General features: G+C 42.2%; 1 protein-coding gene across 6 annotated transcripts in view; it reads right to left on the bottom strand.

Annotated features, from left to right (window-relative positions):
- Positions 1 to 24,014, bottom strand: part of B4GALT5 (beta-1,4-galactosyltransferase 5) — a 154,070-nt gene that overhangs the window by 12,944 nt on the left and 117,112 nt on the right. For all 6 annotated transcript variants that reach the window (XM_079946470.1, XM_079946471.1, XM_079946472.1 and 3 more), the window contains 5 exons: positions 13,173 to 13,307; positions 3,177 to 3,290; positions 2,082 to 2,206; positions 976 to 1,092; positions 163 to 350 (listed from right to left, as the gene is read on the bottom strand). In XM_079946470.1, coding sequence (XP_079802596.1) covers positions 163 to 350; positions 976 to 1,092; positions 2,082 to 2,206; positions 3,177 to 3,290; positions 13,173 to 13,307 — 679 coding nt within the window. The remainder of the gene's footprint in view (positions 1 to 162; positions 351 to 975; positions 1,093 to 2,081; positions 2,207 to 3,176; positions 3,291 to 13,172; positions 13,308 to 24,014) is intronic.

Raw genomic sequence — 24,014 nt, 5'->3', positions numbered from 1 at the left:
TGCCAAATAGCATTCCATTGTATGGATGCATATACTACATTTTGTTTATCCATTCATCAGTTGATTGCCATTCAGGTTGGAGCTAATTGGATTTTGGCATCTTTGCATCTCTCACCATCCCTTTAGATTTAACCTCTTTAATTAAGGGGAAATGATACTCACAGATACATATACTTATCCAGTTTAGTTGCAAAGTGCCTTGGCATCTGTCCACATCCGTAATAGTTACGATCGCTTTCTGGTATATGATCCACATCATGAAAGATAAGACAGTCCCAGTCCAAGTCCTTCATTGCTTCTTGAAAACCCACATTAAAAAGCATGGCTCGATTAAAGGGCTGGGTGCCAACCTAAAAGAAGCAGACCTTTATTTTTAAAAGGACTCTTGAAGCACAATCTTTGCTGCCTCAGCCCTGCCTAAGGGAGAGCTTATTGAGAGATCCTGGGCCAGAAGGGAGGTGGGTCCTGCCCAGCTCATCACTGACTCACAATCACTTGACCTCTGGCCTTGACTTCCTCGGAAATAAAAAGGGGTGATAAAGATAAACCCAAGCTCCTCTCTCCCAAGGCTGTTGTAAAGGCAGACGGTCAGCCATGTAACAGCATTTAGAAGGGTACCCAGCCCCATATACGGAAGGAATAACAACACTGCCATTTCGACCTGTGGCTCCTTATCTTGAGGGGAATTTCCTGGGTCTGGGGCCTAAAGACAACACTTAAAGCAGCTCTAGCAAAAGCAGCCCACAAGAGGCCTTTGTTCAGGGTAAACAAGTTCCAGGCTGCACTCAAATCTGCTGATATTGAGCAACATCTCAAACCAGAAGCAGGACTGCTCTCTGCTCCCCTTCCTGCCGCAGGGCGACTCAGTCGACTGTGAGCTTTCAGTTTTACTGGATCTTTACACCAAGGATGCATTAGCTTGAAGCTCTCTAAACTGCTGTCTCAGAAGAGAAAGAAGAGAGAAGGACCACTTACTTGCTCCACCACATAAAATGCAAACTGTAGGCGCTGGCGTTGGAGCATGGGAATCAGGTGTCGGAGCAGGACCGGGAGGTGCTCATGGCGGTTCCGGAAGGGGATAAGGATTGCCACCTGCAATGGGTCACAGCAAAAGAGGCCGCCCTGTTGGTCCCCTCATCTGTTGCTTTGCAGCAGGGCACTTCTGCAGAATCGGGGACCAGCTCTTGGGGAGTTCTGGGAGCTGTCTTATCCTCAGCTTCTCTAAATGAAGACCTATGGTGGCAAGTCGACCCTTGGAAGTAAGTGGACCTCGTTCTTACATGTGCCATACCATGTACACAGTGGGCCTGCAAATGAATTCGAGACCACAACCCAGAGAAAGACATACATTCATATTCACTGTGACCCAGTACACAAATACAGAGACATACAACTAAAACACGCTTCACAGAACAGTACTTCCCCTTAAAACATGCAATGCACTTTTATATATATACATAAATTTTTTTAAATGCTGCTCATTAAATTGATTTTACAACCCAGTGATGGGCTGGAAACACTGATCTGTTCCAGACGTGCTTTGATCACTGCTGCACCACAGCATCTCATAGGGCTGGCACAGAACAGGCACTTTACTAAATACTTGTTGAAAGAATGGACTTAAGCCAGTGCCATAAGCTTGATCCACACTACCGATGTCTCCTGATTAGAGTCACGCAGAAAAAAACTAAACAATTCTCAGTGTCAGGCTAGATAACTCCACTTTTTATTCCACTAGACTCACGGCAACAATGCCAAATAAGGCATGAAGCACTGAATTTGTGAAGATGGCTTCTGCAAATGTGTCACAAGAGACCTACCACCCCCTACCCCCTGCTTAGCCAATATTCCTGTAAGGAAGAAAAAGGGTCCTGGCTCAGTCATCAGAACAATGTGAATTTCTGTGGCTACAGAAGAGTCCTCAGGGAAATCCATTCCTCCAGTATGTTCCCATCAAATGCAAATATTTTGCATTAAGTAGTAAGTAGGGTGCAAATTACAAAAGGTCAGAGTGAAACCCATGGTGATTCAGATGATGGCAGGTAGACTTCCAGCACTTGGGGTCTGACCTCACCCCCTACCTTCCATCGAGGAATGCAATCCGATGGCTTCCAGTGACCTCCGAGCTTGATGGTTGGGTCTTTAGAGAAGAGTTCATGGATGGCATCCATTCCAATTTCACTCATGTTTATGGCTATGGGGCCCTCTGAACAGAGGAGGGAAAAAAATAATAATTAAGAGGCCAGAAAATGGTATTCTTATTCCTATGTTCAGGGTTGTAATCTCTGGAGCAGTTCAGTGCTTTTTCAGTGGGTGGTGTTTTTAACAGGGATGGGGGTCCCTTCCTCTGCTTTCCAACTCATTGCATTTCAGCAAATCACTATTACTATTACTGTGTAAAGCAGCAAATCAAGAAATTGAGCCTTTGAGTTCTGCTTCTGCCAAGGGTGTACAGCAGCTGAACTTCTGAAAATGGAAGGAGGAAAGTAGCTGAGCTTGGCACCGTCGCTGTGTGCTCCTGAGGCATGTATAGACACACTATCCCAATTCATTGATCAGTGACCCCGACTGGTCACGTCCAAACTCAGAACTCTCATCGTCTCGGACTCAAGTCCAGAAGAGGACTGTCCAAGAAGCCCCAAAGTACAGAAAAGGTGTAACAGTACATTGTCATTGTTTCAGATTATACATGAGATTCTAAGAAGGAAAGGAAAGGAAAGGGGAAGAGGAAGGGGAGAGGAAGAAGAAAAAGGAAGAGAAAGAAAAGATCCAAGAATTTCCTAAACTAGCACTTTGTTAAGAAAATAACTTCCCTCATAGCGAGCAAGTCATATAATCAGTGTGAGATTTATACTAAAAGACAAAGCTGGTTGCCTACACTTTCTCTAGGACATCTTAACAGACCCCGAGTTACAAAGGAGGGGGGCATGTGTAAAGCAGAGAGTGAAAAATGTGGTAGAAAATGGCACCAGGAACACAGGCCACCCTACAGAAGTGCTGAAGAGGAGCCAGGGCACAAGTAACTTTCAGAATCCCCGTTCCCAACATCCGGGAGGCGTTTACAATCTCTGTGTAAGTAGACATCGACAGCTCAAGAACACTCTCCCTTTTAGTTTACTCAAATAAGAAGGCATCAGTTTTAAAAGCAGAGGAAGATAAGCAAGAGCTCTACTCACTCATGGAAGGGAGCCTTTCGGGGCAGGTATGGTTTGCAAAGTAGGTGAAGTCTTCAGGAAGAAAAGTTGTGGTTTGTAGGAAGGTTTCGCTGTGGTTCAAGTCAAGAGGATAATCTAGAGAGGTAAGAAAAAAAGGCAACTCAGACTGGTACATGTCATCACTCCTACAACTCTTCGATGCCTACCAAAGGAGTATTTTTCTTAGATATCATCTTTTGGGGAGGCAGGCCGCTGGCCTAGCTCTTCAGCTAAAATCTGAACCTGTCAATAAAAATGTTAACCAGATGATACTAGTTTACCAGTGTTTCTATTCTTACTGTTGTTATAGCTTTATATGCAGGCAGTTCACAGTCAAATAACCTTACAACGTAATTAAAAAAAAAAAACACAGGGCCCCCTCGCATGTCTTTCTCTAAAGGAGCCGCTCTCACTTCCTCACCTACTACCTCAGCATTTATCTCCGTCAGCCTGCACACCCAACCTCGATGCTTCGGTTTTAGGTCCATCTGTTGACTTCTCACTGCGGGAGCTGAAGACTGCGCTCCCTCCCTCCCCTGCCCCCGCCACACACATACGCTTTCCATCCTCCAGTCTCCCTCCAGTCAAATATGATAATCGTGGTTAGGACAACCTTCAGTATTTATATTATGACGATCGCTGTAGCTGAGAAATGTGGAAAGTTACGATTACTTTTCCTTTCCTGCATAATTATTTTTTCCTGGAGCGACTGTCTTGTTTTCCTGTTTGCTTAGTTTTATGTGAAATGATGACAACTTGACGTCATGCCCTTTGCCACTTCATTTCCCCTGAAGACACAGGCATCAGGTCTTCCCTCAATTTCCTCTTCCTTAAGAAGGTCCAGCACCTCCCGATCCACTCCAGTTTGGACAGGCTTTCCTGTGAGCCTGATGTGCACATGCTACTCTGGGATCTCCCTTCCTCAGTGTCCTGGGGAGTCCCTTCATCTTCCTATAGTATCGAACCTCAGTTTTCCTAAGTTCAGCTTCTCCCTTGTTCTCACTTGGTAGAGCACATTCTTCCAGTGGCTTCCTAAGAAGGGGGAAAGGGCAGTGATTTTGAAACCCTGTATAGCTGATTATTTTCATTCTTCCTCACTTGATACACGGTTGGTTGGTTTTATAGAATTCAAGGCTGGAAATAATTGTAAAGGTGCTTTCCCACTGCCTTCTAGATTCCCCTGTGCCTGTTAAGTCCGAAGCCATTCCCATTCTTTATCTTTGTAAAAGGTGAAGTAATTTCTTTCTGGAAGTGTGAAGAACTTTCTCTTCAGGAAATTTCATACTGGTGTGTCTAGCCCACCGTGTTGACCTTTTGGTGGGCTTTTAAAGTTTGGAAATTCATTTTCTGTTCTAAAATTTTGGGGTGAGGAGGAGGTATTACTGTGATGATGATTTCCTCCCCTCTGTATTGTGCTATCTTTCTGGAGAACAGAAAATAGGACTCAGATGTTGGACTTCCTGGCCCTACAATTTTCTCATCTTTTCTAACTGACTTTCCATCTTGCTATTCTTCTGCTCTACCTTGAGAGATTTCCTCAAGTTTACCCAGTCCTTCTTCTAATTATCATTTTCTGCTGTTAGAGTTTTTATTTCAAAGTGTCCCTTTAATTTTCTGAATGTTCATTTTTTTTTCAATGTCTTGTTCCATGTTTGCAATCCTTTTCCTCTGACCCTTGAGAACATATGTGATAGTTAAGTTTTTTCCTCCCAGTATATTCTGTTTCTTTCAATTTGCTGCTTCTTATTTGTTTTGGTCTCTAGCACAGTGATCCCTGGCCATCTGCTAATATTTAGGAGTGGGGAACGAAAGCTAACTGGAAGGGTCTGGACTGAGGTTCTTCATCAGAGGGTGTTCTGGCCAAAAGTTTGGTTTGGAAACCTCTGGTGTCAATATCTTTGGGTCTTTCCTCTTGGTCCAGTCAGGTTCCCCAGAGAAGTCTATTCTAATCTCCTGCCAGAATCACATGCTCTTTGCTGCAAGCACCCTAAAACTGAGGAAGAGGAAAAGGCTAGGGTACCCTAAACCAAGCCAGGTCCCCCCGGTTGAAGGACCCTCTATTTTGCCATCTCTGGAGGTTATCAAGTCTCTCGTACTTTGCCAGGACGGGGGAAGGAATCTGGGTATCTGACTGCTTTCTAAACAGCTTTCAACCAACCTTTATCTTAGTTGCCACCTTTATTCTTATCTCCAAAAGTACTTGATGTTGCTGATTCCTGAGCTTCTGAGGGATTCTGGGGTATAAACTGCAGTGGTTGCTGGCTTTCCTTGCTGCCACATTAGCAGTCAGTTTTCTTGGGTCCATTAAGTCCTTTATCACTGGTCCATCTGCTTTCCAACTTGCAAAATTTTTTGCTGTGGTCTCCTTTCTTGTTCTCATTTACAGGGGTTTACGCCATTAAACACACACACACACACACACACACACACACACACACACACACACAAAATCTACTGTCATTTTAGTGATGTGTTAAAGAGTAAAGCAGAGGCCTTTTTCCTAGGGGGAGGTATGAAGGGGGTCCTCCAACCTCTTTATCTTTTGACAGATAAAGAAAGTGAGGCACCGTATACACAACTTGTACAAGGAGACCTGGCTAGTGCATAACAGAGACCCGACTGAACTCTTTCCATTACACTGCCCTATTTTTTCAGAGTATGAAAATCTCTTTCTCCAGTCCTTTTGGATTCATGCTGATTCTATGAAAATTAAAACTTCCTATTCACATTCACTTTGCACCCTGGAATTCTAGAATCTTCAACATGGATAGTTTTTAAAAAGCACTATGAAAAGGCTTCCAAGAATCAAATGGCTAATACAGTGAGTCCTCTTATACAGACACATGGCTGCCTATTCTACAAGTACTCGGAGGACGAAACTCAATGAGAGGCAACTTGAAGAGAATTTGAAGTCTCTTTTTTTTTTATATTATGAGTATTTATTATAAATATGGCTGAATACAAGGATTCATATATATATAATAGGTTTCATATCATCTCGTAAATACAATAATATTTAAGTCTCTTAACAGGGCAGGAAAGGACAGAATGCTTTCTGTCCTTTTTAGTTGCAGCTTTCCTGAAAAACAATAAGCTTGCATTTATATAAAGACATAAACCAAGTCAGCATGAACACTAAAGGTAAAATTACATTTACACAGAAATTAGCCCAAAGTCCTCAGTTCACACATGCAAATCCATCCTAAGTCCAGCCCTTTCTGAAGGTATTAACATTTCAAAAAGCTACATCAAGAACCTCCAATGCTAATCATTACTCTGGGTGATTCTCATTTTGCTTAATTGTATACATATATATACACACATATTTTTTTGTACATAAAATGGTTCTTTTTAAGAAAAAAAATTAGCAGTTTTCATGTGTTCTAGAAAACGTGTATGTCTGTGATGTGTGCATGTGTGGAGGGAGAAGCTGGTTAGAAACGTCATCACAAAAATTACAGTCATCCTCATCAGTTCACTCAGTCCCATGTCAAATATACAAATCAATTTTCACTGCAAAGTAAAGGCGCTGTTACTGTGGAGGATTCCTGGACTGAATGTCAATATTATGACATAGTGTGAGTGTGTTTCGTGTTTGGTAATTGCAATCATTGTTGCTTCTGTTGTGGTCATCCATTTACAATGCTTGGTGTCAGTTTATTTATCTCTTGTAAAAATAAAATACAGTGTGTGTGTGTGTGTGTGTGTGTGTGTGTGTGTGTGTGTGAAATAAATACATACATAAATACTTTTTAAGGGAAAAAAAAAGAAACGGCATCACAGTAATTAGGCAAAGAAATTCCCAGAAGTATGACAACAGGCATTTTCATAAGCAAATCAACAAAAACAGAATAATAATTCTAGGCAAAGACAGAACCAAGCCTTAGAGCTACAACCTAAGTAGGGAACAAGAAGTTAAAAAAACATGTGGGAGAGGAGACAAGACACCGTCTAACCTTAATGATCCTACTTTGGGGGTCTGTTTGGGGACACAGATAAATTCCTTTCTACTTCCTTCCAACACTGATATGTATATAATAGGCCTGGTAGTGAAACTGTACAACCCAGATTGGGACTTGAACCCACTGTCTTTTGTCTTTTTTTTTTGGCCACTCCCATAGCATGTGGGATCTTAGTTCCCTGACCAGGGATCGAACCCGCACCCCCTGCATTAGAAGCGTGGAGTCTTAACCACTGGACCACCAGGAAGTCCCATGAACCTACTGTCTTTTAACAGAGATCACACACCTGGTCTCAGGACTTACTGAAGCTCAGGTTATGTCTCAGCACAGAAATTCAAATTCGGTGACAGACAAAGTGATAGGTAAGAAGTGGATTTGTTTAGAGATACACATTCCATAGGCAGAAGAATGCAGTCCATTGCAAAAGGCGAGAATGGCCTTGGAAGAAACACACACCACAGACAGAGTGTGGACCATCTCAGAAGGTGCGAGGCCTCGAAATACGGGGTTGTTGTTAGTCTTTCTGAGCCGGGTAACTTCATAGGCTAACTAGTGGGAGGATAATTCCAGCTTTTGGGGGGAAGGGGCAGAATTTCCAGGAATTGGGCCACCGCCTAATTTTTGACCTTTTACGGTCAGCCTCGGAACTGTCATGCGCCTGTGGGTGTGTCATTTAGCTAATGTATTACGGAGAGTATATTATGAGGCTCAAGGTCTACTGGAAGTCGAATCTTCCGCCATCTTGGACCTAGTTGGTTCTAACCTGTTTATGTCATATCCCAAGGGCTATGTCATTCTTTTAAAGGTTGTGCCCTGCCCCCTTCCCTCCTGTTTCGTTAGCAGCTAGCATGAAACAAAACACCACTTATTCTTTTCTTCTGGTTACTAAATTAATAATGTCATTTTTAAAAAAGAAAACCTGAAACACACAACTCCTAAGTGAAAGTCCTCCATAACCTTGCCCTACACCGTGGAGAACACCCACCCCCAACAAACACAAATTTCCTCATTTCTAATTTTAAATTCTTTACATAAAAATTTAAACAAAATCTACCTTTCCACTAGTAGTAGAAGCCTTTTAAACTGGAAGAGGCAGAGGAAATTAATTGCTCACAACCTGGTAAAACTGTGCCTGGTTATTGTGGAGTCCTAGCTCTCCTCCAGCCGCCTAGAAATGGGAGGACTATACTGCATACTCTCTTCAGGGGTTCCAAACACCCATTTCTTTTTTTTTTTTTTTTTTCAGTACGTGGGCCTCTCACTGCTGTGGCCTCTCCCGTCGCGGAGCACAGGCTCCGGACGTGCAGGCCCAGCGGCCATGGCTCACGGGCCCAGCCGCTCCGCGGCATGTGGGATCCTCCCAGACCGGGGCACGAACCCGCGTCCCCTGCATCGGCAGGCGGACTCCCAACCACTGCACCACCAGGGAAGCCCCAAACACCCATTTCTTAGTCTTCTAAAGCACAACCCTACTGAATGAGGGAACTGCTGAGAGAAAAAGCCAGCCTGCTGAATTTCTATGGTCACGGTTTTACTCTTTAATTTAAATCTAATCCATTTCGAATCAGGACATGTTCTTCCAGCAAGGGAGGTAGACGGCAAAGAAGGCAGCTGCTTTTACATTTATAACATGGGACCACAACAGACATCCTTCCTACCTGCAGATCCAAATGGCCTGCTCGGTCAACTTTGCTTTACATCAGCGGTTCAGCAGCCTTGGCTGCATACTAGAATCATCTAGGAAGCTTTTTAAAAATCCTTATGCCCAGGATATACCCCAGACTAATTAAATAAGACCCTCTGGGGGTCGGGGGTGGGGGCAGGCATCAGCATCTTGTAAAGCTGCCCAGGGGAGTCCAGTGTGCTTCCAGGTTGACACGGCTACCCCAGTCCACGGTGGTGGGAAAATTCTGCTTTCTCCCTCAAATTACCAAATCCAGCTGAGCGGGGACTGAAAAGTGCTGAGTAACAGATGCCAGGAAGAATCACTACTTTCTCCTCCCATTTGAGAAAAGGCCAAACCCTTGCCTCTCTTGACTGAAAAAAAGTGGAAATATATATATATTAGAAAGATGCCATCAGGACAAGCATTTGTAAAATATAAAGAATTTGCATTCTTCGAGAGTTAGCTCGCTTAAGGCTGACCACCTGCTGGGAGAGGAGACGAAAAGACAACTATGGGCTGAGCAGGCAAAAACCAGAGAGAAAGAGGTTAAGAAAGAACATCGACCTCACGGAATAAAGTATGAAACGTACTGGCAGTGACTCAGTTCATTTTATTTGTCTACCACAACAGACCTGTTTTGAAGGATGTGGGCAACAGGATACTTTCCTGAGTATGTGACCAGAAGGGGACTGAGGCCATCAGCACGGGAAGTTTGTGTGCATTTGCACGTGAATACAGAGGGAAGAAATCTCCCTCTGGGTAAAAGTGACTGCATAGAATGACACCTGGAAATTCGTACTTAGGAATGAGAAACGCCAGGCCACCCAACCACTCACCTCAAATATACAACTAAGTGGCTGGACTGGATGAACCCAGGGATTCTCTTCTGATGCCAATATTCTCTTGAGCGTCTCCCCCCGGTGCTCTGGGTAAATTTTACAGGACTCACAATTTCACATACCAAAGGCTTTCAGTGACAAGAAGCTTCTCCAGGTCATTATTTCAGGCTTAATTCCAGGTCACAGTCCTGGTCCCTCAAAGTACTTTCTTTTTAGGCAGTAGCCATTTTAGCTTTCAAGGATAAAGAAAGCTAGCATTACTTAAACGACACACTAGCTTTTTAGCTACCCTTGGCCTCCTGAAGGCCTTTGAACATGGGTGTGTGCCACAGCACTTTTTTTCCAGAGCGGGGCAACACAGTTCATGAACTACCTCAGTCCAGGCTACTCTTACCAAACCCACGGTGCTCCTGGCGGGAGTGGCCGGGGTCAGCAGTGGTGGTCATCTGGCTATCTCAGCAGCTTTAGGCCCCAAATGCTCTTTCTGACTGTGCTAGGCAGAAAATTACTTTGAAATGAATAAAAATAGTTGGTTTCTACTGGATAACTTCCAATGAAATGATGTTTCCTCTTCAACACTTACTCACCAAGGATGTGCCAATAAAATAAAAGCCAATCAAGATGGTAATCTCAGAACTAGGTTACAACACTTAAAATGTGTTTTCTTGTTAAATCTATCCACTCACACACTCAAACATCATTTACTCTATGCCTCCTATGTGCTAGGCAGTGTACCAGGTACCAGGGGTAGTACAAAGGCAACACAGGCAATGAGGAGCGCTGCTGGGGTTCAGAGGTCAGCAAGTCCCAACCCCACTGCTGCAGAGAATCCTATAACCCCGACCCCTTCATCCCTGAAAGGGGGACACAGTCATTATCTTACTGAGTTCTTGTGAGGAGCCTATGAGATAATGCAAGCAAATCATCTACCCCAGGGCGTTTATGCTGACGGAGCGGAGCCAGCAGCGCCAGGATGGTGCCGCTGGAGAGCGAGCAGATGATGATAGAACTAATAAAGCCGTTCCAAGGAAGGGTTCTGTGGAGGGCTTTGAGGCCTCAGATGACAAGTGTCCGTTAAGAGCTACTGATGGGAAAAGGAAGATCAGCACAGTGGTGAGCTCCGAAGAAATGATTCAGTTTCAGATGGCTTGTTCAAGTCTACTGAGAGCTAACGTGGGTGGGCTGGAGAAGGGGGACAAAAGGAGTAAGAAGAGCAAAGCAGCGCAGTGAAGGGCACCAGATCTCCCATTTTCACCACCTAGCCACTGAATCGCTATTTTTCCTGTGGTTTTTACTTTGGGCCACAAAGCTGGGTTTCTGGTTCCCCTACAGTAACTGTTTTCATGTGAGATTAGGGTCATTTTTGGATGGAAGAAGGGCTGTAGTATTTACAAGAAGCCAGTTTATTTTAGATCTGGCTAAGTGATCTGTGTTGTATGGTTGTAAGTTTCTGGATAATAGTCTATAGTCTCTGTAGCTGTCTGTGGAGAGCGCTGTACCATTAAACCTGTATTTATCAGCACTGACCATCTTTTATTCCTTTTCCCACCCCATAAAGTTTCTGGCAATAGCCCCTCATTCTGGAATGATGTGACTATGAATTGGCTTTAGGCCCTGTCTTATGGGTTACTGGAATTGAAACCTGACAATTTTATAAAAAGTTGTGTCATTTCACGGGTATTTTTCCCAACTTGTTGTATAATTTTATCATCATAGTTCCTTTAGCAAATTTGAAAGAGTTCTCATAGCCAAATTAGAGTTTGCTTAACCAAACTAAGGATAAGCTATTACAAAATCATAAAGAATAAAGATTCCAAGTTAAAAAAAAAAATCATCTACCCCATCAGAAGCAGGCCCCGACAGCAAAGACTTCCGATTTATGAGGAAGAGAGACACATTAAACACACAATGGATGATTAACTAGTCCAACCAGAGGGATGCTGGGAAGAATTATTTTAGTGTATGATAATTTGAGGATAAACACATGCAAATTCAAGTAACAATGGGTCCCTGGATAGGACTTCCAAGGGTGCAACTCACTCTCTGCTCAACTTCCAAGGACAATAACCCCTCAGGGAATTAGCATGACCTGTGTTGCAAGACCAGCAGTGGTGCAGGGATGGAGACCTGCTGCGCACCCTCTAACTTTGAGAGAAAACAGGCTACCTCGCCAATGGCCCAGAGAGAAGCCCCAGCAACCTCTAACCTTGGAGAGGCATGAACACATGGACTGGGTAAAGGTCATGACAGCACACATGCTCCTTTATCTGGAGTGATACAGGGGAAAGAGCTCTGAATGGCGGTCAAAGTATTCCCGAGTTTTATCACCCAACTAGAAGCAGGTTCGGGCGGGGTTTAGGGAAAGTCACATGACCAAGCCACTCCAACACCCCCAAGATTACCTGTACATGTGAAAAATGGAAGTAACAAAATCCTGCCTACCCGATGGAGCCATATCCGAGTCAAGTGAGACAATGTGTGTGGGATCATCTGTTAAAACCGAACACCACACAGGATGAATTAGGAAACAAAAATCTGCTTGGCCTTCTCCCTTGACTTCAGGAGCTGCAGGGACTCCTCTTCCCGGTACGGTACAGAGCTCAGGCAGTTTGTCCCGTGAGGCCACAATTTGGCTGAAAAGCTCTGAAAAGTTGATCGTTCGCTCTTTGCAAACAAGAAGAAAGGAAGTAAGTACCAAAGCTTATGGGTTTGCTAACTGTAGTGCTTGGTTGCTGCTAAACTGGCCAGCAGGACAGACTGATAAATTACGGCGTGGTCAGTTCTTCTCAGGATTTAACTTCCCTTTCAGAGGCAATGCTTTCTCTTGATATCCCAACACCCCAGAATAATTCTCACTTGCGACGGTTGCAAAGCAATTTCACATTCTACGGTGAGCTCTGGACAATCTTAGAACTTACTAGAGAAGAAAAAAGGATTGATTTGGAGGAAAGAATATTTTTAAAAATATACATATTTTATAATACTAGGCTTGAGTGAAATCACTAAGAAGCCACAGGGGAAGCACATTAGTCCTCAGTTAAAGAAAGAAGTGGCAAATCATGAATGCGAAGCAAAATGAAATCTCAGAATCTGTTTTCTAAATAAAAACCATTCCTGGCTGGAGACTGGAGAGGCTTCACGACAGACCCATTTAACCATCTGGAAATACTTCCTCTGTTCAACTTTTGGAAGAGTTAAAAAGAGAGACATAAAAAAGGCAGCCTCCTCTCAAAGGTGAAGAACTTGCTATGTACAGTCTTTTGTAAAAGTAGTTAAAGTGAAAACTACGATTCGGGAACAAGTTCTTACAATATAATGTCAGGCAAAGCCATCTAACCTCGATGTTCTTTTCCCCTCTTTATATACTTAGTGCTTATAAGATAATAAAAGTTACAGGTAAAAGCTCCAAAGACTGAGGCAGAAATGTTCACTCCTGGGTCCATCATTACCGCTTAGCTGAACTCCTGGGAGGAGGCCCTCTGAGCAGACCACCTCTTTACTAAAAATATACCTGAGTCATTCACGCTGCTGTTCCTCTTGGCATAAGCGCTCCGAACCACCTGCTCGTAAACCTGAGCGCCGATCGTTCTCATGTTGTCCCGGATGAGAATGCCTTGAGCCTGCATCATGAAGAGGTAGGTGTTCACTGCAGGAAACAGACGGGGAGGGAAAAGAGGTTAATTCAAAAGCAATCAGTAACGTAAAACACACAGAAAACCCCACGTAACTTTGGGTTTCTTTCTTTTTTATCCCCTTTTCTTTTTGAAACCTCTTTCAGTTCTAAAACCCTACAAATGCTGTAACTTCTATTTTCCATACTGGGTTCTATGTTTTCAGGACACCAATATTCCTTGGGTAGCTAGAAGAACTTAGGGGTATTTCTGTCCATATTCAGCAGTTTTAGAAAAACCATAAATGAAAAAAAATTATATTCTACCTGGTCTTCAAATACCCAAGCTGTATTCTAGCACCGTTATGATCAGAAAGACCTTTATGGATCAGTTAAAACATTCTGAAAAAGATCTCTGCTCTCTTTAAGTTCACATTCTCAATACTCAATCACTATTCTCAGAGAAAGGAAACCACCAATTGCCCTGCCTTCTGGAAACACTTAGATGTAGGTCTGGTCCTGGCTATCTTTCGAAAGTGGTGATGAAGGTTCCAGCTATTTTTCTTTGCTTTATTTGGAGAGAAGAAGAAAATAACAAAAGAATGTTAGCAGTCCTCACTACCCACCCACCTCAGCCCCAAAGTTCAAAGCAATGGGAAAGGAGCAGGGGGCTTGGTCCAGGTGTCAGTTAAAACATATTCCCTTCATGATACATACAAATATCCAATCATTATGTTGCGCACCTGACACTAAAATAATGTTATATGCAAGTTATATCTCAATAAAAACAAAGCAAAACAAAAAAACACATATTCTTAACCATATTAACCGCCCAATCATCGTCATCTTTGGAAAGCAATCTCAGGGGTGGCACATTTATAAGTCTAAACTCTGGCGTGTGCTAGGGATCATCTGAACACTTGACTGACCTCTAACCAGGCCCCAGGCAGGTATGCAGCAGAGAGGCTGGGCCACTCCTCCAGACTCAATACACCCAGCCTCGGGCGGTCCTGGTTCTTCAGCAAGACATATTTTGTGGACACTGTCTCATCATTATTATCACAGTGTCCTGCACATAATGGGCAGTAAATAACGACTAAATGGATGAAGCTTAGAAGTCTATTTACTTTATTTCAAGCTATTGTGTGGTGCTTGTACTTGTGATGGGGGTGGGGACAGGGACAAATCAAATGGCACAATTCTCAATGTGGAAAACATCAGGTGGCCCACATTAAACGGGGACATAAACTCTTTCAAAAGATTTCTAATCATCTCTAAGATAAATCCAGAGCCGTAAAATAATTAACAAAAGAAATCAATGTTCAGAATGCTTTTAGAAATGAGGGAGCAGTTTCAGATTAGGCCCGGCTGTGACTGGAAGACAACTGCATGCTTAACTCCTGGCACTGGCTGAGAATAGATCAGATACAGTGTTTACTCTCTGTAGCAAGAAAAAGTTACAGGAAAAAAAATTAGCTTCAAATCCTTAAAGAAAGTACCATGCTGTGAAGCCTCTGAAAACAACAGTAGCATCTCATTTTCTATTTACAGCAGAGAGCACTGTGCCCGGTCATAGTAGGTAGGTAGGTAGTTAAGCCTAAGATTTAAACTTCTTCCAATATCATATTTCTAATATGGTTCTGTACTATATTTTTTAATCACTTAGACTTATGTATATTATACATATTATATTAAATCTTCCTTCTATCCCCAACATACTACTTAAACCAGTTGTCTTCAATAACATAGAAACAAATATTTATTGAACATTGTGTGTAAAGCTGTCAGGCACTGCAAAAAATACACTACCTCCTTTCTCCCGAATTTCATCTTCTCTGAACTTTTTATCTTCTACACTGTAAAGGGCAATGTTGTTAGCCCCTCTTTTAAAAATTCCCTCCCTTTCTTAGTTCTGTAGGATTCCTCTAGGGCAGTTCTCAAACCTTTCCCTGCCTATTGCCTGGAGAGCTTTCTGAAGGCTGCTTCTACGCCTCCCACCCCCAGAGACCCTGATTCAGTAAGTCTGAGTGGGGCGCATGAATTTACACTTGTAACAAGCTCACAGGTGATACCAGTGTGGCTGGTCAGAGGACCACACTTCCAGAACCAAGGCTCTAGGGAGACTTCAGCTACCTAATAAATAATAGTGAGTAACATTTATTGAGCACTTAATTACCTAATTCTTTATCTTGTTTAATCCTCATAACCTAAGAGGCAAGTAATACCATCCAACTTAGAGTCAACTTCTAGGCTTCAGTTTCTCCACCTTGCTTCACCAAGGTCACTGAGGGATGGATTTGAACCAGGTGGACCTACGCTCTAACCACTGAACTTAAGAACTTGCTCATCCATATTCTAGCCACAACCTGTCCCTCAAAGATTTCACACACCTACATGACTTAAATGATTGCTCTTAAGGAGATTTTTTTTTTTTTTTTTTTTTTGCGGTACGTGGGCCTCTCACTGTTGTGGCCTCTCCCGTTGCGGAGCACAGGCTCCGGACGCACAGGCTCAGCGGCCATGGCTCACAGGCCTAGCCACTCCGCGGCATGTGGGATCTTCCCGGACCGGGGCACGAACCCGCGTCCCCTGCATCGGCAGGCAGACTCTGCGCCACCAGGGAAGCCCGGTGGATCTTTCTTAATTACAGATTTAGCCACACTGCTCCTCAAAAGCCTTCTACGTCTCTTGCCTGCATGCCTGGGCTTCTGTTGATCTGCAATGCTTCTGCTCTCCTTTCTGCCATCCAAATCTCATTAATCCTTCAAACCCCAGTTTATATAATTCTCCAGTCTTCCCCTTCTAGAATGTCTGTGGTACTGTTAAAGATTGTCAAAATTTTGCCTTTTGTTTACATTTTGTCTTAGTTTGCTAACTGTCTCGTGTGTTAGTCTTGTCATTCAATTAACAAATTTACACAAACCATGTATTATCAATGCTTTTTCTAATTATCCACAGGAATTAGCACAAGGCTGAAAAAACAAAAGGCTGAAGACATAAATTTTGCCAAACAAAAGAAAATAATCACAAATTCACAGACTCAGGGTTGGATGGGATTTTAAAGAACACTTTTCAATACCTCCTCATACACCACCCAAAAACTATGCCTTCCAAGAACACAGAATCATAAGTAAAATAAAGCCATCTTCAAAGAAAATTCTACTTTGGGTTGGGTCCAAAATGTTTTCCAGCCACTTTTACCCACTGGTTCTCATCCTGCCCCTTGACAGAACAGTAAAGTCCCTTTCCCACACTTCAGATATTGGAAGACAGGCATTTTCAACCTCCCCCCACCCTCACCTCTACCCCACCTAACCTCCTCCTGCAACCCCATGCTAGATAGCCCCACTTCCTCTGTGAGCCCCCTGCCCTTGCCATCACCACACCTTCCCTCCCCATCCTGGCTGCTGTCCTCTGAATACCCGCCCAGTGGTCTACACTTTGACAAAGAGTGGTGCCCAGGCTGACAGTGGTCCAGGTGCAGTCTGATGGGCCCAGAAACAAGCAGAACTACCAGCAGCCCTATTCCATCTGTTACCAAAGCGCTGTCAGCTAAAGCCCCCTCTTGGAGATGCAAATGCACAATAACTCAAGGCCAAAGAAATCCTACAGGGGAGAGGCTGAATAATCTAATCCACCATTTCCCAAACCAGCCCCTTTTCCCCCACATAATATAACTAGTAGCATCAAGTGATTCTCTGCAGAACTCACTTTGGGCAATTCTGTTTTGGGTATTTTTATTAATAGAATTTAAAACTTCCATTACATGGTAGATAATCGATCGATAATTGCTGAGTGTTGTTAGTAAATAGCAGTCACACCATATTACTGATTCACATTAAGCTTGCTAGAGGCAAAATACTCAATCTTTTTAGCTGCTAAGCTACACTTCCTCTGTTCTGTGCTCATGCAGTTGGTTATAGAGATCAAACTGTAGGACCTTTACAAGTGTCCCTATTAAAAGTCTTGTTACTAAATTTAGCCCATGGTTCTGGCCTAAACTAGGAAGTGTATATGTGCGCTGCTTTCAATCTAAATGATCTCATTTAAAAGTCACATCTTTGTGAAGTAGATATCATCTTGATTTCCTATTTAAGATAAAGATGTAAAGTCCTCCAGAAGTCATTTACCTAAGGTCACATGGTTAGTGAAGTCAAAAACAGAGAGAGGTGAGGTTAGGTGTTCCATACCACTTTGCTGAACGTTTCTTTGAAAAATGGTACTTTCCAGTAATGTGTTCCTGATCAACTGTAGCTGAATCACAGAAAAAAGAATTTTAATTGGCACATGGTTGTTAAATGCTTAATTGTGTCAACAAGTACCTGCTGAGCCCCTACTTTCCTGTGTGCTTTTTATTTTTTTACACACAATTCTAGGCCACTGTGGGCCAAGGATGAGCAGGACAACACAGAATAAGGTACAGACACAATTAAAGAAGAAGGTATAATGCAGTGTGATAAATGCTAAAATAACATTTACTACCAATTCAGGCTTACCAGTAGCTTTTTTACACTTTCACGAGAAATGGTAATTATTATCCAGCCCCTGTTTCTAGATTGAGGCATCTCTTATGATCATAACTTAGCTGAGAAAAATAAGCCCCATTCAGGTTTACATAATTGGAAATTTCCGTCCAGATGCCAATGTAAGCAGCCTTGGGCCATGGCTTTAACTGGAGAGTTTCCGGGAGCAAAGCACCGGGCCTCCTAACAGGAAGGCAACCATCTCCTCTCTCCATCAGAATTCCAGTCAGCTTCCATATCCCTATGAATCAAGTAACACGATTTTCACTTGAACACACACATTAATAAATGACTCTGACTCATAAAAAATTCCTCACTAGATAATGAAATCTGACATTCCCGATTAGGAGCAGAATCATTTGACACAACTGAACCCAGGAGGAAATGACAATTAGAAGATTCTATATACTTGAGAGTTCACAACTTGTTTTAACCTAAACGTGTATCCTTAATGTTTGTTACATCTGGCTTGGTAAGCTAAAACAGCATTAAGAAGTAGAAAAAGAAAGCCATTCCTTTCCTGAGCACTGTCTAAAATCTGTCTTAACACCAACACCCAGACACTCCCGGCTTTATTTTTCTATTACACCTTTTCTTATTTGTCTTGGTATCACCCTCTAGAATGTGAGCTCCATGAGGGCAAGGATCTATGCCCCTGGTAGCTAGAACAGTGTGTCTGGAACACAGAAGATGCACAGTGAACACTCGAATAAATGAGTATCTAAGTCAGGACAATGAACAGTGGAGACCTCCAAACTCAGCTGTGCCCAAGGCGTGGATATGGGATTTCAAGCCTTTCTCTCTCCTTTATGAGAGGAACTCAAAATGCTTTGAGTAAACCAGCTTCATTGCACGAAACTGTTCTTAAGAAAAGTTCAGCGATTCCTTTTCACCAACCGAGCAGAGCTGCCAAATAGATTAGCTTTTCCCTAAAAATGTTCTCTGGTACTCTCACTCGTCACGAAGTTGTTTGTTTTTTTAATGTTCCTTAATATAACGCACAAGTTTATTCAAAACCTTGTGCAATATTATTTGTAATAGGAAAACAATGGGGAAAAAAACTAAATGTCACCCAAAGGAGACTGGTTGAATAAATTACTGTACATCCACATGGATGGAGTACCGTGAAGCTACACAAAAGAATGAGGAACCATTCAAAATAGCTCCAAACTGGCAAGAACCCAGACGTCCATCTATAGTAGAACAGATTAAAAATGTGTAGCCTATTTGAATCTTGGAAAACTATACAGCAACCGGAAGAGACAAACTGCAACTATATGCAACCACATGGATGAGTCTCATGCATCACATGGAACAGACACCAAAGGGCACAGATGGCGTAATTCTATGTACACAGGGCCCCAGAAGAGGCACGACTAACCTGTAGTGTCAGAAGCCAGGGAAGAGTTATCTGTGGGGCAGGGGAGGAGGGTTGGAAAGGGGGCTTCTGGTCATCTTTTATTTCTTGACCTGGATACTGGTTTCATAGGTATATTCATTTTGGAAAAAGTCATCAAGCTGCTCACTGACTTGTGCACATTTTAATATGTATGCTATACTTCCATAACATTTACCAAAAAAAAACAAAAAGAAGAATGAGGAAAATCTATGAACTAATTCCCAGGATATATTGTTAACTGGAAAAAAGCAAAGATCAATAGTATGGTGTGTGTGTGTGTGTGTGTGTGTGTGTGTGTGTGTGTTATGCTGGCTGTTCAAGACATAAGGTGAAATTTTATACACATATTTTTATAGGAAGAAACGGGAAAGGCAAACCAGGTAAACATTCATTATACACCTATTGTGTGCCAGGAACTGCCCTTCACTCTGTGAATAAAATGATAATTATAAATAAGATACAGATCTTGTCACTATCTTCAGTCAAAGAGCCAGACAAGGAGACTGTAGCCAGTGCTGTCTGTAAGGGGGAACAGGAGAGTGGCTGTAACTCACATAGTGACGCGGGGGATCAGAAAATACTCTCAAGAAGAGGTGACTCTAGGATATGGTCTTGAAAGAAGAGCGCTGAAATAGGAAAGGGAAGAGCAAATGAAGGGGCACAAAGGGAGAAAATACATTTAAGGAACTAAAAGCAGTCGGGTATGGCTGGAATGAAGGGTATGTATGGCCAAAATGCGAGGACGCGGTGGGGTGGGGATGGAGTTAGAAAAGCAGAGGGGCACAGGAACACAAAAGGCTTTATGTGCTATACTTAGGGGCGTGACATGGAAGAAACAGTCCAGGATCAGATTTCAGGTGGGCCAACTAGTAGGAATCAATCAAAACAAGTGAATACACCCCTACTCAATTTCAGGGCTCCAGATAAAAGACTGAGCGTTTTAGTATCCAGACCCAAGTTCCTTAAAGGGAGAAACTTCTTTGGATGAACTGAATAAGGTGCTGTACGTAGAATCCCATTTGGTTACTACAAGCTGGGTGCCAAATCTTACCAAAGACTGTATTTTCGCTCTACATGAAGCAGCAGGAGGAATGCCCTGTCTGCCAAATCTTGAAGCAAGCAGATGGAGTGAAAGACATCAAGATATAAAGCCAGTACTACTGATACACAGCCGGGGAGAGCTGGGGCAGGGGCGGGCTAAGGTGGGCCTGGCATTCAGTGGGCCCATCAGAGTAGGTGTTCTTTCCCGGGATTGACTCACATCTGGTATCTTTGTTCTGAACACCCCCTACAGGCCAAACAATGTATGATTTCTAACAGGGTCAAGTACATTCCAGGAAAACAATGGAACAAATCAATGGACCAAGGATTATACACCATTCACATTCATATGATTTCAAAATAAAATAAAGGATGGGGAAAGGGAGAGCATATAAAAGGAACAGAAGTAGAAAAGGAATAAATAGAAGAAAACAGGAAGGCTGCTCACTCTCTCCTCCTGCCCCCATATATAAAATACACCAATGAGATATAATAAAAATCAAGGGGAAACAACGAACAGAATATGTCATAGGAATGTTGAAGTTTGATTTCTGCCATGCTAGAATATCTGAAAAACCTGCATGGCTTTTTTGGATCAATATTTTCTGAGAAATACCAGAACCTGAAAAATAACTGATCTCTACTCCCCAAATCAGAGATTATCAGTGTTCACTGTTCCGCACAATAGGTGTTCTGTAAAGAATGAACCCACTTATTCTGCTTATAAAGAGACAGATTCCTGTAAAAAGCAATGCATTTCTTGAGTCCCCTATGTGCCAGTGCCTTTCTAAATACCTTCTGCGTTATCCCATTTCATCCTCACAATAAACCGAGAGGTAGGTCATTACTCTCATTTTATAGATGAGGGGACTGAGGTCTGGATATAAGTAACTTCACTATTTGGAGCCAAGATTTCCCAACAGGTCTTTGTTTCCAGAGTCCAGGTTTTTAACAAATATGTTCTATCATCTCCCTGGTTCTGGATGCCCAGGAGTCCTGTGAACCCACAGCTGTCATCACCACACTCTGCTCGCTGATTCCTTTCATCTGAATCTTTACCTTGAACTCATACATGATTGGCCTCCAATATTCCACTTCAGTGGTGGTGCCAATGATCATGGTATAGTCTGGTACATCCCTAGAATTTTATTAAAATTTTATCAGTTTGAAGCTTTAGTATGAATCACAAATTTCTGCATTTCAGATCTACTTAAAATGTTGGATACTCATACTATACAGAGAGAGATGAAGACCCAAGGTGTGGGTACACAGTGACAAACATTGAAGAAAAAAAGAAAGCTGTTTGGGTTTTTTTTTTAAGATGCAAGGAATTTTTTGACAATAAATTTATACCCTTCGGCACATCTATTTTAACGTTCTGGAGCAACTGTGTGACAATTTTCACACTCCTCTGTACGAATGCTTTCTGGTGACACCTGTTCATACTAAGCTTTAATGGCTCTTTTCATGGCTTTTCCTGATATCATCCCACCCCCAAGATTACAACTGTCTTGACTCTTTCCCAGCTGATAAACTCTTACCATGACCCCTATAAATGTGAGCCTATCTCTTCCAGCAGGCTGTAAACTCCTCACGAGTACAGACTGTCTTACTCTTTTTTTCATCTACAATATCTGATAAACAGTAGACACTTAGCTACTTATTAAATTACTGAATTACAGCTCAGCACACAGCATGCTGTTATGGCCATTTGGTGGAGGTGAGCCTTGTTTTCTCAAATGAGAAGTAGACTATTTTTTCTGCAACCATACAAGAAAGATTCTATAAGCCAGAAGACAGCACAGTGAAACTTATACTTGACTAACTTTTCTGGTGTAAGTGTAAAGTATAACCTTTTGGGGAAACTATTTGCAAATTCAACAAAGAGCCATAAAAATACCCGTATCCTCTGGTCTAGCAATTTCAAGGAAATTATCCTAAATATGAGGACATTCTATGCACGAAGTTTTTAATTAAATTATTCCTAAAAACAAAAACTTGGGAAACAACTCAAAAGCAACAATTAAAGAACAGATAGGTTAACAGTAATACATTTTCCTGGTAGAATCTTATACAACTTTAAAAGCAAAAGCCATGAAACCTTATAAACAGAATAAATGTGGAACACCTAGCATAGACTATCATACTCTTAAGAATATGAAAAAAAGTTCTGTTATATTATGGTAATTATTGCTAAAGAATAAGCACATGCATAAGGCAAAAAATGACTAGAAGCAAATTTACTAATATGCTTAGATGGTAGGGGGTAACAGTGATATGAATTGACTTTTCCTTCTTCTGTTTTTCCTATTTTCTCTGTAACAGCTTTTTGTTGTTGTTGTTAATATGCAGTAGGGACAAATAAAGGATTCCTCCAGCCAGACTGAATTTATCTAACATGACATTTATAAACAAGATATTCACAATTCCGTTCTTTGCTTGTCAGGCTAATGGGAGAGGGGGTAGGTGGGTGTATAAAGTGCGCAGCTGCCACACTTGAACTATCTCCACATCCACATTCTGTTTTAGAAAGGTTGCCAATAATGGCTGCCACATTCTCCTTAAGTCCTCCCTACCTTGAAGGCCAGAAGAGCTTCTTAGACTAGAATTGCCTACAGAAACCAAGAATTTACGCATGGACAAGGTGTTCTAGTTTTCTCTCTTGGGAGTAGAGTATATCTACACTGCACAAACAACAGACCTGAGGGGAAGGAGAAGAAACCCCTCCTATTCTAAGGGAAAAAGGTAGAGGTTCGAGTCCTGTCCCTGGCTGGCTCTGTGGTCCTCTCCGGACCTTGACCACCCCATCTGTACAATGGCATTACTGAACTGGATACAGTTTCCTTATCCTTTTCTACCAAGCCTGACCCCCATCATTGATATACATAGGAGATCTTCTGCAAATAAAAATGTTTATATTTACACTGAATATCTTCAAGACATAAACTTATATAATATTGAATGTGCTTTTGCAAATCACACAAACCCCTGTAAATTCTGATTCTTCTCCCTTCCCTTTGGATCTTGAGAATCACTAGACTGCAAAGTCTCTTTCAGCTCAAAATACCACAATTATAAACTCACTGTCTTCTCCTCTCTTCATTTGGGAAAAACTGACTTACAAACACCTCAGATTTACATTTGTCTACCTTCTCACTCCTTCTTTTCCATAGGGAGTAGGGTTTGGCTGTCCTTACACCCCGGCCTTCCTTTCCAGAACAACGGTGCTTCAGCCCTCTTCATGATAAAGCTGGGAGTGGACCCTGAATGAGATGGGAAAGCACATTCCCAGAGCCACTGCCTTCTCCATACACACTGGAGTGATCTAGAGGGAACATGGGTCCACACAGGGCTTCTAATTCCCTATATTTCCTCTCTTCCTCCCTGACCATGTTGAAAAATTGCATTTTCATGATGATTTAAAAGAAAACAATTCTATAGTAAAGAGCTGAATTTCTTTAACTCAAATGCTATCTGCCTACAACTCAGTTTCTTCTATCCCTTTGCAAATATATAACATAAGATTTTAGGATCAGGCTAAAAGTTGCTTGTCTAAAGGATTCAAAAGACTGACAATAATGAATGTTGGTGAGGATGTGGCAGAATAGGTGTCTCCTACCTTGCTGAAGGGAACATCAATTGATATAACCCATAGAGGGCAACCTGGCGATGTACTATGTCAAAGTGAAATGATCACTCTCTTTAAACCCACTTTCAGGTATTCATCCTAAAGAAATAACTTGACAAATATGAAGTATGTCCAAGGATGTTTATCTCAGT

This window comes from Stenella coeruleoalba (genome assembly GCF_951394435.1).
Source record: "Stenella coeruleoalba genome assembly, chromosome: 15".
In the NCBI taxonomy this organism is placed as follows: domain Eukaryota; kingdom Metazoa; phylum Chordata; class Mammalia; order Artiodactyla; family Delphinidae; genus Stenella; species Stenella coeruleoalba.
Note: the sequence above shows the minus strand (reverse complement) of the source record. Positions and strands in the feature narration are given on the sequence as shown.